This window comes from Juglans microcarpa x Juglans regia, chromosome 5D, assembly GCF_004785595.1.
Source record: "Juglans microcarpa x Juglans regia isolate MS1-56 chromosome 5D, Jm3101_v1.0, whole genome shotgun sequence".
Lineage (NCBI taxonomy): Eukaryota > Viridiplantae > Streptophyta > Magnoliopsida > Fagales > Juglandaceae > Juglans > Juglans microcarpa x Juglans regia.
In genome coordinates, this window is record NC_054602.1 from 10,524,645 (window position 1) to 10,543,378 (window position 18,734).

Genomic DNA, 18,734 nt, shown 5'->3' on the forward strand with positions numbered 1-18,734 from the left:
AGGGAAGAGGCAGTTGGTGGTCGTATATCAGAGGACAGTAGCAAAGGGGAGAGAGGTATTGGCAAGTCAAGAGGGGAGAGATGGGAGTTAAAACGAAAAAGATGGTAATGCCAATGCCTTGTGGTCCTCGGAAGCTAAAAATAGAGAGGAAATAGAACGCAAAAGAAGGAACCGACCCAACCCATCTGTTTCATATCATTCTTGCTGTACAGAGACGGGTGAAAAGCGTGAGAGAAGTGTGTGTGTATGCATGTATTGTATGTGGTTGGAGACGGTTTTAGCTTAAAATCGCGTAGCGTGTGAGCAAAGCTCTCCAAATCTAATCATCGTTCTTTAGAATACGTTCCCCACAACAGTTCCAGATATACAATTAAGTGCCTCAACCTCGATTCCAGCCGGCAGCCTCAGCCTCATCACTGTCTTAAGGTAACAAACTAACCTTTCTGTAAGATTATATACTTCTTGACCGAATATTATGAAATTCTGTTTGAAACGAAAACTTTTATTTGCACCCGAGGTCCTCTTTCTATGAACTGGTAGCTCAGTTTATATATCTCTCTTTTTTTTCTTTTGGTTTTTGAGGTGATAGGGATTGTGTGTACCTCACAGGAGCTGTTTCTTGCGTGTCTTGTCCATTCGATCTCGTTTTAAGGTTTTCTTGCCTATTCATAGTCATAGATGCATGTATTTTTTCATTTCAAACTTGGGTTTCTGGTTGCTTTTTTCGGCCATATAGAATAGTATATGTTGGGGCATCTCAGTCCTATGTTGTCTTTCTCTAATAAATCGTCTTCATCTGATCATATGGTTGTAGCCCTTTTTATTTATTTCCAGAATTTAAATGTGTTTGCAGTTTTTCACGAGTGTTTTATTTTTATTTTTTGTAATGTTAATCACGTATGTTACTTCGTAAAATATACCACAACCTGTTTTCGAAAGAAAGAAGCAGAGGATAACAGACAGTTTCCATGCTTTTAAGGCTATCTCGTATATAGTTGGCATTCATATGCATAAACACATTCATATATATATTTTGCAGATTTCTATCATCATCCCCTTTGTCAGGTCTCGAGTTTTAGAACTTGCACATAACTCTAGTTTTATGAGCTCTCAAATGTGGTCTATATATCTATTTTTGACAGAAAGGGTTTGTACAAATGGAGCGGGAGAAGCTTTATAATAAGAGAGCAAGGGAAGATGATCATCATGAGTACCATCAAGATTGTTCCAATAAGAATTCGGCAAAGAAGCAAGATCTCAAGGGTAGTGACTTCAGAGAGAACAACGATGACATCAGTAATATGAAGAAGTTAGATTCTTCCATTGCATTAGATGTCGGGGTATTCGATTTCCCATGGCTGAAAGATGGTATGATCTCCAAATCAGAGGACTGGAGATTCGAGGACGCCTTCTCTTCATCACTGATCCCCCATGACAACTCCACGACCACTGCTGCTATTGAATTTTCGGGGCAATGTCTGTGTCGGACGGCAGAGGAAATCCCATATCTTCCCGAGAACAAGTTTGATGATAGTTTATGTTGGGCGGTACCCGAAGGTGATGGGTTGGAAACTGAAGGTTTGGATTGCATTTGGAGCTCTCTACTCGGTCAGCCGCTTCAACAGGGTGGTGGTATCTGAAAATATGCTTTCAAATGCATTAGAAACCTATAGCTCCTCCTCGCATTCATGTCAGATGGAGCTCACACTGTGGTGATAAATTGTATGTATGCTGTCATGGCAAAACTTTAAGACCTTCCTTCTGATGTTGATCCTTTTTCCTTTTTACCACCTTTCATGGGTGCTAGCTCTTTCTTGGGCATACATTCACCATTTTGTTACACTTCCTGTTTGGTAGCTGGTACTTTGACATTGTATTGTACTGAGTAATGCAGTAAATTGCTATTCCATGACATTAGGAACTATTTCTACTTGCTGCATTCAAGGAACTTTCGTGTATCATCAAGGTGTCCATTTTAAAAAAAAAAAAAAAAAAGCAGTATCAGATATTCATTAAAGATTTAAGAGCTGTAGAATGTTGGGCCCTCAATGATACGCTTTCTGGCCCAATCTTCAGTATCTTAAATTTCTGACCTCTCCTGCTGCATGCGGGCCCGTGGTGCAAACAGAGTCTACCCATGCTTTTAAAAACTCCGACCCATGTTCGAGTCCCACCACTGGTTTGAGATCGAATTCCCGTTTGTTGAGTAGATTGATTCTGTGTATAATTCTTTTCACAAATGGATTTAACAAACATAAAATGCAGCGAAGATTGAAAATTCAAGACAATTTTATGTTGAGATGATGAAAGAGATGGGGGGTGGGCCTTGTGATTTATGTGCGCATCTTATTTGGTGGGTTGTGCTGCTATCAATTAATATGACACTGTTTCATGCCGACTAATTTTGAAGGGTACACGCGCTCTTGACAAGGAATTTCATTAAGTGCATCTTGTATAATTTAAGAAAAAAATCTTTTAATCCAATAACTTAGAAGTGTGAAAGTAGAATTTTACACAAGATGTTCAGTTACATCTATCTCTTGAAGTTAGTCCACTTACACAAAGAAAATCATGCTCTGAAGACTTAGTTTGGATGTCAACGCTTCAGAATACCTCACTACTATTTATTATTTTATTATTATATTTTACTTATTTTTTATTATTATTTATTATTTTATTATTATTTTATTATTATTATTTACAGAATATTTCAAAATATTTTACTATCCAAATGCAACGTTAATGTATATATATATATAAGCATATGCATTTGTATAAAGAAATGGAAAATGGGGACACCGATTGGGAGAGTTAGCGTGGAATTAGAAAATGTGGTTGGTTGGGTAGTAGGACCAACTTCATCATGCTTTTCAAGTGCATGCTTTGACACCCTACACTAGACGTTACCCACTTTTTGCATTTTTTTCATCATTATTGCCTTCACATCATCCTTTCTCTTTACTCTTCCTACTATCTTTTTTAAAAAAAATAAAATAAAATAAAATCCAATGGAATTTTAGTTGCATGGACAGCTTAAAATTGAATGCTGACATTATTATTTTTTTAAAAATAGAGGTTTTATAACATAAATGCAATGGATGCTTTTATTTTAAATAATTATTATTTTAACATAAATGCAATTGAATTTCAACACACTACTTTTTGTGGAACCTATTATTATTATTATTAGAAAAAATTTAAAATACTAATGTTTTCTCAGTATTCTGACATTCACTTCAGTTTTATGTTAAAAGTGTAAAAAATATATTTAAATATAGATTTTTTTAGCATAAATTAATAAAGAAAAATACAAAAAAAATATTTAAAAAAAAAAAACAAGAATGGGAATCCCAGGAGAAAATCAGTAGGGGATGCATAGTTGCCGTTGTGCCGACACTTGCGTGCCACGTGGTGGTTGATGCTACTCCTTCACATCCTACAAGATTATGGGCTCTATCATATTCATTTCAATTCACACAAAGCTACCTAAAAGCCAAAATGGTGGTTGCGGCAGTACACGCACCTGAAATAAAAATAATAATAATAAAAATAATAATAAAAAAGAAGAGAGAGAGAGAAAAGTAAATTGGCATATTAATGCATGTGCTTGTGCTATATAATATATATGTATGTATTTATTTTTTAGTAATGTTATATATAATTTTTTTTTAAATTAAAGTTTATTATTAAAAAATTAATTATTTTATAAAGATTTTATATTTATTTATTTTTTTAAAATTATATAATATAATATTTATACACTCCACAATGATAAATATACTTTTTCCCATGTCCTAAACATACAGTTGGCAGCTCAGCCTAGTTATTACCATACTAATAAGACTCTGGTTTTTGTGGTCCTCTTCTCCTCTTAGTAGATCGAAAAAGTATTCTCATCGCTTACTATTTATTATTTTATATTTTATATTTTATAAAAAATATTCTTATATTTTATAAAAAAAAATTATAAATGTGAAATATAAAAGTAAATATTGATTGATGTATAAAATTTTTCTATTAGATTAGATAACCAAGCTAACATAGCTAAGAGCATTTTCAACTAATTAGTTTTTTTGGTTATAAAAAAAATATTCAGATAACAAACTTAAAAGACAAGGGAAATTTTTGCTTAAAAAAAAAAAAAAAAAGTACTTTTTCCTATTTTTCGTTTGAATTTTGCAAGGCAGGAACAAGTAAGTTATTAGCGAAAAGAAGGTGAAAAATGTTCAATCAGTTGTGGAGGTTTGTCGACTCAGCGTTCGCTTGGTAATAAAGAGATCTCATTTATTATTATATTATATTAAATCATGTCGATTTATAAATTTATTTAACAAATAAAATATTTTCTTTACATTTTATTAATTTAAAAATAATTATTTTCTAATTGGGGGTAGGGGTGTACAACAAACTGAAGAACCGGTCGGGATCAACTCAGACTGGCCAGTCGAAACCGGTGAAGAACGGGTCGGCATGCAGTAAAAAATTGAGAAAACGATGTCGGCCAGTTCGACGTCGATTCAAACCGCTAAACTGGCCAACTAAATAAATTAATTTTTTTATATATTCTATACTCAAAATGGCGCCGTTTTAATCCTATAGTTATGTTTTAAACACAACCGAAATGTTTTATTCATAACATATTAAAAAAAAATAAGTAGAACGATGTCGTCGTTTTGATATCAATTCGTCTTCTTCTTCGCATCTCAGTTATCATCCTCTCCCTCTCTCCTCTGCAACTCTCTCTAGTCTCTACTCTCTCAGACGAAGCTCGGTTTGAGAACTGACCGTAAACCGCTATAGAAATGAAGCATCGGCCGACGTCGGCGTTTCTCCTCCCCCATCAACCGGTTTCGGCCTATTTTTTTTTCCAAAACTTAAGCATTGGTCGGCGTCGATTTTACTTAAAAACCACACCGAAGGAGTCGGTTTTCACCCCTAATTGGAGGGTATAATAGGGTAATCACCAACTCAATCATTCTGCTGTGTGTGTTGACATATGGGTTCATGTTGTCGTAGAATTTTTGAACTTTGTGATAAAATCAATCCCCATCCCCATCACTCTTTCGTTAATAATCCGTTATAAGAATCTCTGCCACTGATTATCATTTTATAATGGTTTGATATATGTTATTTTGTGACACCATGCGTGACAGGTTAATTATATATTTTTATTTTATTTTTACACAAATTCTGATGTTAACATGAGAATATCCCTAACAAAGGACCGTTGATCAATCTCTTCCAAAATTTTTAAATTCAAGTTAGAAATATATCCAGTTGACGGTAAATAAATAAAAATGAAAACTGCTACAGACACAAAGAGATTATATAAAAGTAAACTTACAAACTGACGTGGTTTTACGTGATCCGTTAGATCTACCTTACAATAAAAATAACTTTACAATCTGACGTACTGTATCAAGTCACGTCAATTTGTGAATTTATTTTTGTGTAATCTCTTTGTGATTAAAGTATTTCTCAATAAAAATTGAGTAATACTAGATATAATTGTATATAAATAAGTTTCGTACAATCTTTTTAATAAAAATCAGCATTTATTATTAAAAAAAAATTATATACATCATCCATTTTTTTTAAGAAAAAGAAGATACCATGTAAAGGCATGCAAATTCTATACAGATCATTATTCAACAAAAATATGATGTGACATTGTAAATATCAAGAGTGGATGTCATTCTCAATATTGTTTAGAAATAAAACTTTATCCAAACCATCTAATTTGACGCATCCTAATCCAATAATATCTTATTAATTTGCAAGTCGTAAAATAAATATCAATTTAGGTAAAAAGATGTTTTTTTTTTCTTTTTTTAAGAAAAATTATCATTATTCATTCATTAAGAAATTTACATAACAGATACATTTTGAGATGTCTCAATATCAAATATGATATCATAAACCATAATACTGCATTTGGAGCTCCACTAGTATACTATTTCTTTTTGTGACTAGTTTGGTCTTCACTACTGCTGATACTCTCTATAGATAAACGTCCAAGAGACAACTCAACCTCACTATTTATAGAAAGAGAATACTCAACATCTACAGACAAAAGTCCGAGAGACGAACTCTTTTTTTATTTTAATTAACAATAAGGAAATAAAAAGGAAAACAGTAAGATAGATGCGAAAAATGATAGCTTATAGTTTGAACCAACTTTGGTAGACTTTTTATGGCTTGTGAAGGCAACACAAATATCTCTTTTCAGCCATAAAAGTCAAATCTAAAAGATCTGGTGGCGACAAGTCCAGTGATCTAGTGCGTATGGCAAGAAGAGCTGCCGAAAGGGGTGGCACATGAGGACAATGCTCAGATGTGGGCGGTGCGTGAGGATCACTCGTGGTATTTTTATAAAATCGCCACTTTCTTCTTAACGATTTGCGATTTGGGAGTCTGTTTTTACCGCGTGTGTCTCTCGATAGTTGTCGGAAAGTTGTAAATTTATCTTTTTGACTTTGAACAAAGTAAAATAAAACTAAACAAAAAGAACTAAATTGATAGACAAAGTAAATGGACGTAGGGGTGAGAGAAACGAGAGATAGAAGAGGAGGAAGCCGAGAGAGAGGAGAAAGGAGACAGGGCTAGGGTTAGGGCTAGGGCTTGAATATCAATCCAATTATGAAGCGATGTTGTTTTTAATATTATATTCTGTTAACTCGTTAAAAAAAATCAATGGAGATTAATAAGAGCAATTGATCTTTTAAGTATGGTCAATAAATATTAAGGTTTCGTTTGTTTTTACATATGAGATGAAATGAAATGAGTTGAGATAAAAATTAAAAATTGAATAAAATATTGTTATAACATATTTTTTTAATATTATTTTTGTTTTGAGATTTGAAAAAGTTAAATTGTTTATTTTATTTTATATGTAAATTTGATAAAATTATAATAATTAAATGAGATTAGATGAGTTAGCATCATCAATGGATTAGTCAAAGTTAAATGACATTTTTTATAAATGTAAGATAAATTTGACTTTTAGCTATTTCATTCACATAAATCTCTACATTGGAATAGTTATTTTTTCATTATATAACAATAAAATAATATATATTGAATTTGATTTTAGTTATTCAAATCAAATCTCCATAATGGATGATCCATTTATTCATTATATAGTAATGAGTAACTAATAATTTTAAAAATATTTAATTTTTTTAATTATTAATTTATTTAATTTTATCATATTTTATTATTCTACCTATTATATATTAATTAATAATCATATTCTAATTAAATTAATATATCACTAACTCAAATTAATATATCAATTGTGATAAAATATGTGATAGAAAGAAAGAGAGAGTAAAATTATTAATAAAATATGTATTTGATGTATGTACAGTAATTTTTAAATTTTAAAAAAAATTTAAAAATTACTATAATTAAATTTTAATTATTTAAAATTTAACTAATCCATTATAAGCATATTTTATTTTTTAATAACTAAATATTCAATAAATTTAATTTTAACCTAATCTGTCGAGATGCTCTATATCTCTTGAAACAAACGAGGCTATCAAACGGATGAGATGCATTAACCCGTTAATTGCGTACTAAAATGAATTGGCAGTGCAAATCTGACAACACTCGGCCTATATATATTGTATCACTCACGTTTTATTGACGCGCGGCTTTTACAAATACGTTTCGACTTTCGAGACAAATTGATAATAATAGTGAAAAAAAAGAGATAAATACAAACGTGAACATACCATGCCGAGGCCAAGTGGGAATACAATAAACAAATTCTCTCTCTCTCTCTCTCTCTCTCTCTCATTATTCATTCTCCTCCGCTGTAATTATCAAATCCGACACTCTTTGCTTTCGGTCCTGCCTTCCGTCCTCCTTGCTGATTATCAGAGATTCCGAATACTAGTAATTTGCTAGCGGTTTTCCAGGGAGAGGGCGCCGGTTTTCTTCTCTGTTTGTGTTTCGCAAATGCGTGTGTCTCATTGACAACACGCGTGGCTTTGCTTAGGGAGAGTGAGAGAGAGAGAGAGCGCAGTAGGCCTCTCGGCCTCTGGCAGTGGAAGAAGATGAGGGTGAGGAATTTAGTGGTGCTGATGCTCTTTGTGACGGTGATTTCTCCGATTGTGTTTTACACCGAACGCCTTGCTACTTTTAAGTCGTCTTCTTGTGAGTTTCTCTCCTCCTCCATCGGCTCATTCCATGAAAAAGAAAATATATTTTTTGTTGGGTTTTCTTCATCTTCTCTCTCTTTTTTCACCTGGATTTTATTTTTGTGGATTAATACTGTTTTGGGTCCTTCTATTCTGCAGCTACGGATGAATTTGTTGAAGATGTTACCGCCGTTGTAAGTGGAAAAGTTTTCCCCTTTAGTATTATGTTTCTTTCTTTGTTTTAAAAAGTTTCCATCACTCAAATCTTAGTATCCTTTAATGAATCTCTCTGGTTTGGTTTTGACGAGCAGGCTCTCAATGGTCAGAACCAGCGTCTAAATGTGCTACCCCAGGTATTACTTTAGTTGCTGTGGATACAAGAAAAATCCGTTCTCTCTTCAGAGACTGCAGAATGGACATGCATCCATAGGCATACAAAATTCTAGATCTTCTCTGTTGAAAATTTTTCATTTTTGCATTTTAGGAATCGTCAACTATCCTTAAAGAGCCGATTGGAGTCGTATATTCAGATAACACAACCAAATCTCTTCCAAATTCTGCTACTTCAGCCCAGCAAGACTCCACCCACATTGCACTTGCAACTCAAGGTAGATAAATAAGCTTCCCGTTTGTTTTCTAATCATCAAACCAATTTGTATAATTTGCATCATTGCACAATCTTTGCCATCCTTAATAATCTCTGGGCTGCATTTTTTATCGCTTTGCATTTAGTGGAATCGAGGGACCATAAATCTACTAGAGTATTATCTACTACTTCAGATGAGGAAAATCGAGATCGAGATCGATCTCAAAGAGAGAACCACATCATGGAAGTCATTGACACAATCGCTGAAGATATGGAAATTAGAGAAGATGCAATTGATGCCCGTGACAAAGCTCAGCAATTATCAGATAATGCCTCTCAAAATATGGTATTTGAAATATGCATTTTTATCTTTGACTTCTGTGTTTTGGGTTCGATTATTAATTTCTTGATTATTGCTGCTTGTCATTTGTTTGAAAAGTCTTTGAGAATGCTTTATCGTGCTAAAAAGGACAATCATATATGAGTTACCTACAAAAAAGGACAATTACATACGCGTTGTATGTGCTGGGTTGCTTCCATGCTTCTGCTAAGGAATTAATTAAACTTCTGCTTTCTGTTGCTTATGACTTTTGTTAGTGGGTTATCATAATCTAATCTATTCTAAGTCCGGGCCATAATAATGCTTGACTAATTCTGGTACTGTTCTGTGGATTGCTTGGCTAGAGCCCATCCCACCATTAAGGCTTGGAATTTGAAAGTTCCTTTGAGAGGTGTATGTCACCTTGAAATACAGGTTACACCATGGAACTTGGTATTTATTTAGATCATTCAAATAGGCTGAGTCTGTTTTTTTTTTCCTTGTATTCTCTTTTGGTTCTACCATCAGGAAATAAAGCACGAGCAACAATCCCCTCAAACCTCAAGAAAGACGGATAAGAAAGAAACTATAAAAATCGACACCGGCAAACAGAAAGATCAAACAGCCATGCCAGATGCTCGGGTGCGACAACTTAAAGATCTGCTCATCAGGGCCAGGGTTTATCTTTCCCTCCAGGCCACTAGAAATAATCCTCACTTTTCAAGGGAGCTTCGAGGGCGGATAAAGGAAGTTCAGCGAGCACTTGGGGATGCAAGCAAGGATTCAGAACTTGGAAGGAAGTAAGTCTTCCCTTATAACATATTAATATAGCCAACGACCAAAATTTCTCAAGCCTTTGCTTCAAATATCTATCTGATGCCTTCCCTAAAGAGTGTATGTATGCCTGATGCCTTGTTAGGTTGTCTATTTGGCATGCAAGTATTTAACTTTTTATATCTTTCTTTTCATTTATCTGTGCCTGTGGTTTGTGTTAATGCAGTGCCTATGAAAGGTTGAAAGCAATGGAGCAAACATTGGCAAAAGGAAAGCAGATTCATGATGATTGTGCTGCTACGGCAAAGAAGCTGAGGGCTATGCTCCACTCAACTGAGGAGCAGCTCCGGGTGCACAAAAAGCAGACTATCTTCCTGACACAATTAACTGCAAAAACGCTTCCAAAGGGTCTACATTGTCTTCCATTACGTCTTACGACAGAGTATTACACCTTGAATTCTTCTCAACAGCAGTTTCCAAATCAAGAGAAATTAGAAGATCCCCGGTTGTACCACTACGCATTATTCTCTGATAACGTATTGGCAGCAGCAGTTGTTGTAAACTCAACTGTTATCCATTCTAAGGTAATTATGTTCTAGCTTGATATGCTTAATACTTTGTTTGCCAAGAAGTTCAAAGAAAGTTTGTAATGGCTCTTCCAAGACCCTACTTCAACATCGACCTTTTCTCTTTTCCTTTTGTCCATTATCACCTCCCCCACCACCGACAAAAAAAAAAAAAAAAAAAGAAAGAAAGAAAGAAAAAGGAACAAAAAGCAAAACAACAACAATAATCATGTATCTGCCATTTCGGTCTTCACATTTTTGTTGATGTCTCAAATTTGAAAAAATGCTTGAAATCTTGGCAGGACCCTTCGAAGCATGTTTTCCACATTGTTACTGACAGACTCAATTATGTGGCAATGAGGATGTGGTTCCTGGTAAATCCACCTGGTAAAGCCACTGTACAGGTCCAGAACATTGAAGAGTTTACCTGGTTAAATTCAAGTTATAGTCCAGTTCTCAAGCAGCTGGGTTCTCAATCCATGATAGATTATTACTTCAGAACTCATCGGGCCAATTCCGATTCGAATCTGAAGTATCGGAACCCAAAATACTTATCTATCCTCAATCATCTTCGGTTTTACCTGCCAGAGATCTTCCCAAAGCTCAACAAAGTACTATTTTTGGATGACGATATAGTTGTGCAGAAGGATCTCACTGCCCTCTGGTCCCTTGATTTGAAGGGGAATGTTAATGGTGCTGTAGAGACGTGTGGAGAGAGCTTCCATCGTTTTGATCGGTATCTGAACTTTTCAAATCCCCTTATATCAAAGAATTTTGACCCCCATGCCTGTGGATGGGCATATGGAATGAATATATTTGATTTGGCGGAATGGAAGAGGCAAAACATCACAGGAGTGTACCACTCATGGCAGAAGCTGGTAAGTAATTCATTTTTTTTTTTTTTTTTTGTGGGTAATGCCCTTGTCTGGCTTTAACCCTTGTGATCGATGGACAATTAGCAAAATGGATGAAAAATCTGAATTTAAGTTACTGGCTTAAAAACTCAAATCCAAATACTTCTATAGTCATTAATGCATACACGAGCATGGGTAAGTTTTCAACCTAATTTTACCACATATATCCTGGCCTTAATGCCGCTTGATTTTGTGTTTCCAGTGCACTCGTCGCTGCCAAAAGGTAAGTAGTGGGGCATTTTTGTATTGCTTAATTTGTTTTAAGAGTTATGGGCTTTATCTCTATTTGACACATAAATGTGATCAACCATCTAAAATTTTCTGTCTAAACTTCATCATTTGATAACAATTTTGGAACTATTTCCATGCCCATACAAATGTGGTAGGGTGACTAGGGCGAGGAGTTACTGTTTGACATTCAATTGCCTGGATAGCATAAAATTTTTCTTCGTTGTCTTCAATTTTAAGCCATTACCCCCTTTTTGCTCTCATGCAGAATCATGACAGACAGTTGTGGAAGTTGGGAACACTGCCACCTGGTCTCATAACATTTTGGAAGCGCACTTACCCACTTGATCGATCATGGCATGTGCTAGGCCTTGGTTATAATCCTAGTGTTGGCCAGAAGGAAATTGAAAGAGCATCTGTCATACACTATAATGGCAACATGAAACCATGGCTTGAGATAAGCATACCCAAGTATCGAAGCTACTGGACAAGATTTATTGATTATGATCATATATATTTGCGGGAGTGCAATATTAATCCATAAAATTGGCACTCATGGTATATTTAAGCATTGACATGATATCCATAATCAAGCAGCTGCTCTCAACAATATCTATGTGGCCATGCATTTTTCAGGTCTGCATCCCCTCTCTGTAGGCTCTCTGTTTTTTCCAAAAAAAAAAAGAGTTCAATTCTTTCTGTATACGTTTTAATTTACTTCTTAATTGTATTTTTTTTAATATTGAGCTAGAAGAGGGTGGGGGCCCTAACGGATAATGTATTTAGCTTTGGTACTTCAGTTACCCTGGCGTATTTGTAAATGATTTGAAGCTAGATTTTTGCTGTCATTAGAGTGCATGTCATCTTCTCGTTGTATATGAGATTCTATTAGGTTTGCAGTACTGTTTGCTCTCATTCACATAGGTAAATGATGAATTATGGGTTTTTTTTTTTGGTGGTCTTTGACTTATTTTGATAATTTCCCAACGTAGCTCAGTACTGAAGTGTAAACAAGTGATCATGTTGCTTATTCATAACCAGTGTGAGTATCTACAGATGGCTTGTTGTACTGGGTGCTTTCTTTTACAGCAAATCTAATTAATTCATTGCTCACTTCTAAAGAGCTGGATCAGGATATAACTAGAAATGATAATTGCAGTCGTAAGTGTACGTGCAATCACTTAGAAAAAAAATGAATAAATACGAGACTCGTATGAAAAGAAAATTAATCTTTTAATAATATTTTTTTTTTAAAGTGACTGTATCACGTTTTTGTCCTTATAACTCTCGTAATGGTGAAAGGAATCATGAGAGTTGGCAGTGCAGAAATTATGAAGATGAAGGACAGGCTGTAGCAAAGAGTAGATGACGACAAATGTTGATGTGAGTCACGTGGTGGTGGGGACTGGGGTCTCTTTCTCCACCCTTCTCCTGCATTTGCATTGAATATTTGGGTTGCCTTCTTCTAGTTCTTGAGGTCGCCACCCACTGTACAGCCCATGAGCACGATGTTATGTGCTTGAATATTATTTTATTAACAAATGAATATAGTTTTGAAAGGAGTTGTTCCCGTGGGTCCCTTCAAGATTCATCTCTTCTGTCTTTCACTCAGAGTGAGATCCGGGTGTTGGCCAGTTTCGGCTTTCACGTGACTGCTGATTTAAACCAGTTTTTATTCTCTAGTGGTTGGATGATACTTTTTGGAGTTTTCTAGATATTTTATTATATTTTTAAAAGTTTTAATCATTATATTTTTAAAAATAATTGTCTTCAATCATTAGACCTTTTTTAAAAAAAAATCTTAATTATTGCTGATTAAAAAAATTAATAATCTATTTTAAATAGAGTAATGGTATACATAACAAATTATATAATATATTATATAATAATATTATAAAAGAGAGGTATTTTTATAAAATTATATTATTTTTATAAGATATTTTATAAAAAAATTTTATAAGATATTTTATAAAAATATTTTTTATTTAATATATTATTGTATAATATGTTGTATAAAATATTATGCATAAATTATTTTCCTTTTAAAGATGATAAACATTGTGTTGACAAAAGTAATATGATGATGGATGTTTGGTTAAATAGAGGTAATAAATATTGATGTGACATCTTAACTATATTTTGATTTTAAAGTAGGAGTTGAAATTTAATAATTTATGCCACATACCATTTTATAATTTGTCCCTCTGAGATTTTTTACATAAAAATATTTATTTTATAAGTTGGTTGGGAGAAGTTAGCCATTATTTCAATTTATACGCGGAGATTTCGGGGTGTACATTTTGGAATATGGATTTATGAGAAATGATATTTAATATGCAAGTATCACATAAATTTTTTGAAAAAAATAAGTAAATACGGAGAGCTTATATAAAAAAAATTAATTTTTTAATAATAGACTACTATTTTTCAAAACGATTAAACGGTATTTACTTACTCCACGATTTAACATAGCATTACTCTTATCAGATTAATCTATACAAAATTTAGGCCAAAAATAGTCTGCCCGAGTCCTTGTTGGAAAGTCTAAGCACCTTTCCCTTTTCTATTTTTTTTTTCCTAGTCATTATAATGCCAACACCTTGCAGCCATTGAGTTTGGATTTTTCAACCCAAAAAACCCACCATGGGCTTGGAAATTTCCATCATCTCCCCGTCTCATCCAAAGTCCGGGTTTGGGCTCGGCTGCTGAGGAGAATGCACTGGTTTTCTTCAGTTGCGCACACGAGTGGAAATAATGGGTAAGCCTCTCCACCTGAAGTTATATCAAAGTGACACACCCCTGATGGTGATAATCATAATCTAAATATGCAGAATAATGAGTCTACTTTTGAGGCTCTACCATAAAAGCACAAAATAATGTAGACCCATCAATATTCCAATCACAAATGGCAGCAAAAGCACAAAATATTTACAAACCTCATTAGTATTCTAATGGTAAATGGCAGCACCCATGCTGCAAATATGACACATTTTTCAGCTTTTACACCCAAACCTTAATTGATAAATACACATTTAAGGACACGGTCCGGATGCTTTAAATTCCTCACTTAGCATTTTCTACAACATCATCTTCAATCAAAATGAAAATGGTGACATATTCTCTCTTCCTTTCCTTGTTATTTTCCATCTCCATCTCCATCTCCATCTCCATCGATCCCTCCTCCTCCTATGCTGTCGACTTTCAGCCAACCAAGCTTGTGAACAAGGTATGTAACCAAACCTCGAACTATAGCTTCTGTGTTGAGTCTCTGTACACCGATTCACGTACCCACAAAGCTGAACGCTATGAGCTAGCCTACGTTGCATTCCGGCTGGCATCATTTAAAGCCACTAGCACCAAAGACCACATAGCTAAGCTGCTAAAGAATAATGCAACTGCAGGCCAAAGCCGACATATCCAGAGGTGTTCTCGCGTGTACAAGAAGGCTGTTTCCGCCCTCGCCGAGGCTTACGGAGACTTGGACTCTGAGAGCTTCTACATGTTGGTTGGTTTGTCGAATCATGCCACCCATGCTGCCGCCGACTGTCAGGCCGCTTTGAAGGGAACGCGTCTACGCACCCCACTGACTGCCATGAACGAGGTTTTTAAGGTTCTTTGTGAAATTTGCGTTGCCGTCTCGAGATTATTTTAGCGTTTTGTAATTTGTGAGATTAGTCTTCTATGATCCATGTGAGAAACAAGAGACTGCATTCTTAAATATTAGATACTTAAATTAAATATCACTACATTATTTCATTTTCTTTTATTGAGAGAGGTTTGAACCAATTGAACTTGGTATAAAGTATTCAATTCCGAGTATTTTACATTTTTACAAATTTCCACATAAGATATAATAAAAAATTCAACATTTTCAAATTTTAAAACAATAATAATATTAAAAAATAATTTCTTAACAATATTTTATTTAATTTTCATATTTGATCTCAACTCACTATCCAAACCTAACCTGAAAGTATAGATAATGTAATGTAATGCTCTCATCTAATTAAAATATGTTATGTCATTAACATTGTTTTGATAAATACTAATTTTAATGACATATCTTATAACAAGATGAGAGCATCACGTATCCATATCTATATTTCAGAACTATGTATGTTGCTAAGATAAATATTAGTTTTAATGATATATCTAAAATAACCTATATTGGTACATAACCTATCTGAGATAAATTCACGAGCTCAATTAAGTTATTCTTTCCTAGTCTTAATAACCGAATCAAATAGTTGAATTTTTGTATGCTGCTAATGCTTATGCTTAAATATTAAAAGAAGAAAAATGTTGTTTTTTATCTAAATTTTATCAACCTCGATCACACTGTTTGATGTGTCACTCTTTAAGTGACATTTATGTTTAAATGATTGATTTATGAAACCGCTTAAAATATGACACATCACCTTGAGTCATTAAGGATGATAATATTAAGGATGATGAATAACAAAAATATACGCATTAGATCCCTAAGAGTTTCTGCGCGAACTGTGAAGTTAGAGTCTAAGAGAACTAGACATACAAAATGCATTTCATAACATTTATAAACCATCTAATACTACCTAAGAAATTCATTAGCAGCTATTGAAATCTACAATTTGATTCCAGAAAAGAATATGCTGACTTTGGAATACAATGATTGAAAGTGTATACTCAAGTAAAAATAATCATGTCGACAATCTCATGGGGAGTTTCAAATGGTAAGTCAAGCCTTGATAAGCATCTCTCAAGCGTTTGAAACCTCATTTATCAAATAGTTCTCTTATCCCTTACGAGTCGTGCTGCACAGAAGTTTCACACTCCTGCACAATATTTAAAAATATGTGATTTTACTCTTTTATCATTATATTTCATAGTGGTATGCAGGAGTGTGAAATAGTAAAATCACATCTTTTTAAGTGATGTACAGGAGTGTGAAACTTCTGTCTAGAATTTTTTTATCTCTTAATTGTTTGGTAGGGCAGGATGGAGGGGCTGCACGTATCTAAGAGACTATTCAAAGATAAATGACTTCGAATACCTTTGAAAATAGAGGGAAAACAGAAAAAGAAAAAGTAACCATGTTGAGGACCATTTAAAATGCTATATGCCAAAGAAAACATTGAAACTATGCCACATCAATGGCTGCAGACAGGAACTCCTTTTCAAACATTGGGAACTTTCTTGTGACAGTGTAAGAAGAGTTCATCACCAACGATCAAATCTGGTCACAAGAACTTTAATGGAGGTTGGTACGTCTATAAGATTTTCTTTTAATTTTAATCCTCCATTAAATAAACATGGTCAAATAATCATAAAGATCCCAAAGCTTGATCGATGCATAACTAAAGGAATCATTGATCAAATGAATACAAAAGGAAGAGGATTGAGGATTTGACTCGGTCAAATATGTACAATATTTGTACAAGCAGTCAAACATATGTTTGATTTTCTCAGAAAATAAAAACAAAAAACAAAACAAACATGGTTCTGCTTTGTAGGATATCTATATAGTTGTAGCAGCAACCCAGCAAAGCAGCAAGTAACCTTTACTCTTTTCATTCTTTTGATGTGAAGAAGAGGGTCATTTGAAAGCTTTCCCATATGTCAGTAGCAGAAAAAGAGAGATTCTCCCAAGGTCTTAATACTGTCAATAGTATCCTTTAACGCATTAGCCATTTTCTAGTTTCTAGGACTTTAGGATTGAAAGCTGCTTGAGCTTTTGTCATCATTGTGCAGAACCAGGGACCAAAAAACAAAAACATTTTCTAAACAATCCACGATAATTAGTGTATTATTCTAGAGATTTATTGGCAGATATCATTCAATTCTAATCCTTGTCTCGGCTCGAGTGGTGGGGACATTAACTTCAAAACAACTTTCTGCAGAAGATGAGCGTTTGATATGAGTTGATATGTCATAATATTGGGAAAGGGAGCTGAATTTGTGGGATTTGTCTTGAGCAAAAGACATTTTGTTTCCTGGGAATATTTAGTACATGTTTGTTCATTTTCTTAAAGCATAGTTGCATTCATTTAACCAAGTTTTCAATGATTTTTAAGAGTTGTCCCATTTTTTAGTCTTGCATGTCTGACCGTTCATGCATTTTATTTTATTTTTTAATATTTTTTTTAATAGCTATCACCTGGTAACTTGGGGTCCCATGACGCTCACAGCTCACTGTTCACGCCCTCATGCAGCGGCCTTTGTTTCAGAATTATCATGTATTTGAAGTTTGCACTTCAAAAAAGACAAACTGCTCTTTCCCTTGAAAGAGAAACGGCAAAGCTACAAACCCACAAAGTATCAATACAGCCAGTTGTACTACAGATAATCCCACTTGGCCACTCATTTTGTATATGGAAAATAATACTAGGCCTCGTGAGTTTGTCTCCTTAATTTGACCGTTCATACATTTTATTTTATTTTTTAATATTTTTTTATTTAATAATTAAGAAAGTGACTATTAGTATATTGATATTTTTTTTTTAAAAAAAATATGTTTGAAATAAAAAGCAAAAATAAAAAAAAGTATAATTTGCACTAGAGGCACACAAAGTGGACAAACTTGGGTGGCATAGTAGCACTACCCAAAGAGATTATACATGTACTTTGTATATACAGTCTTTTGAGTGATAAGTACATTTATAATCTCTTTTGATGTATAAAGCTGTTTATATCAACCCATCCATGGCGGCATAGGTGCCGCTCTATCCTGTATATCCCCAAGTAGTAAACAAAATTCACAGAACAAGCTGAATTTCAAGTATAGTTTAAGTGATAGGTCGATTCTTGATAAATACCTTGCATAGGGCAGATAAAGAGTTGAAAATTTCACTTGCTCAATGATCCACACAAATTATTTAGAAAGTCTCAAATATACAAGTCTCGTGCAGATTTTTTATTAAAAAAAAAAAAAGAACTATCCTACCATAAAAAAGTGTGAAAATGCTTGTCACTAGCATTATTCAATCCTGAATAAGAAGAAAATTTATTTATTTATTTCAAAGAAAAGTTAGAAGAAATGAAATGCAATGGACAATAGGTAGAAGAACAGTATAGTTTTGGCGCCAATGAACCCAGTCACACTTGTCTTTTATCTCGTTGTGTAATACGGCTAAGCTTGAAAAGGCCAAAGACCATATGCCAATTGCCATTATTATGTGATTCTGTTGAAAACTTTCAAATTCAAATCTAACGGTCTTTTCC

At 33.9% G+C, this 18,734-nt stretch overlaps 3 protein-coding genes across 6 annotated transcripts; all 3 read left to right on the plus strand.

Annotated features, from left to right (window-relative positions):
• The first annotated feature begins 452 nt into the window (after positions 1-452).
• LOC121265030 lies at positions 453-1,907 on the plus strand. Of its 3 annotated transcripts, none has more exons than XM_041168465.1 (2): positions 453-536; positions 1,143-1,907. In XM_041168465.1, the coding sequence occupies exon 2, from the start codon at positions 1,158-1,160 to the stop codon at positions 1,638-1,640; it is 483 nt and encodes a 160-aa protein (XP_041024399.1). In that variant the 5' UTR covers positions 453-536; positions 1,143-1,157; the 3' UTR covers positions 1,641-1,907. The 3 variants fall into 3 exon arrangements, with proteins under 3 accessions (XP_041024399.1, XP_041024400.1, XP_041024398.1); XM_041168466.1 differs by having other exon boundaries at positions 523-544; XM_041168464.1 differs by lacking the exon at positions 453-536 and adding an exon at positions 554-652.
• A 5,772-nt stretch (positions 1,908-7,679) lies between these two features.
• LOC121264435 (probable galacturonosyltransferase 4) lies at positions 7,680-12,589 on the plus strand. 2 transcript variants are annotated; one of them, XM_041167599.1, is made up of 9 exons: positions 7,680-8,163; positions 8,307-8,341; positions 8,459-8,500; positions 8,632-8,755; positions 8,928-9,079; positions 9,581-9,852; positions 10,053-10,410; positions 10,695-11,270; positions 11,803-12,589. In XM_041167599.1, the coding sequence occupies exons 1-9, from the start codon at positions 8,064-8,066 to the stop codon at positions 12,076-12,078; spliced, it is 1,935 nt and encodes a 644-aa protein (XP_041023533.1). In that variant the 5' UTR covers positions 7,680-8,063; the 3' UTR covers positions 12,079-12,589. The 2 variants fall into 2 exon arrangements, with proteins under 2 accessions (XP_041023533.1, XP_041023532.1); XM_041167598.1 differs by having other exon boundaries at positions 7,681-8,163; positions 8,880-9,079.
• Positions 12,590-14,048: 1,459 nt separating this feature from the next.
• LOC121264437 (putative invertase inhibitor) lies at positions 14,049-15,186 on the plus strand. The gene has a single exon (XM_041167601.1). It carries the CDS (start codon positions 14,635-14,637, stop codon positions 15,184-15,186), a length of 552 nt encoding a protein of 183 aa, XP_041023535.1. The 5' UTR covers positions 14,049-14,634.
• The last annotated feature ends 3,548 nt before the right edge of the window (positions 15,187-18,734 follow it).

Excerpts from the sequence above, each read along its gene's own strand:
- LOC121265030 (XM_041168465.1), top strand. The coding sequence starts at position 1,158 with ATGGAGCGGGAGAAGCTTTATAATAAGAGAGCAAGGGAAGATGATCAT.
- LOC121264435 (XM_041167598.1), top strand. The coding sequence starts at position 8,064 with ATGAGGGTGAGGAATTTAGTGGTGCTGATGCTCTTTGTGACGGTGATT. Across the intron at positions 8,501-8,631 it reads GTCTAAATGTGCTACCCCAG|GAATCGTCAACTATCCTTAA; the intron begins GTATTACTTTAG and ends TTTGCATTTTAG. Across the intron at positions 11,271-11,802 it reads ACCACTCATGGCAGAAGCTG|AATCATGACAGACAGTTGTG; the intron begins GTAAGTAATTCA and ends GCTCTCATGCAG.
- LOC121264437 (XM_041167601.1), top strand. The coding sequence starts at position 14,635 with ATGAAAATGGTGACATATTCTCTCTTCCTTTCCTTGTTATTTTCCATC.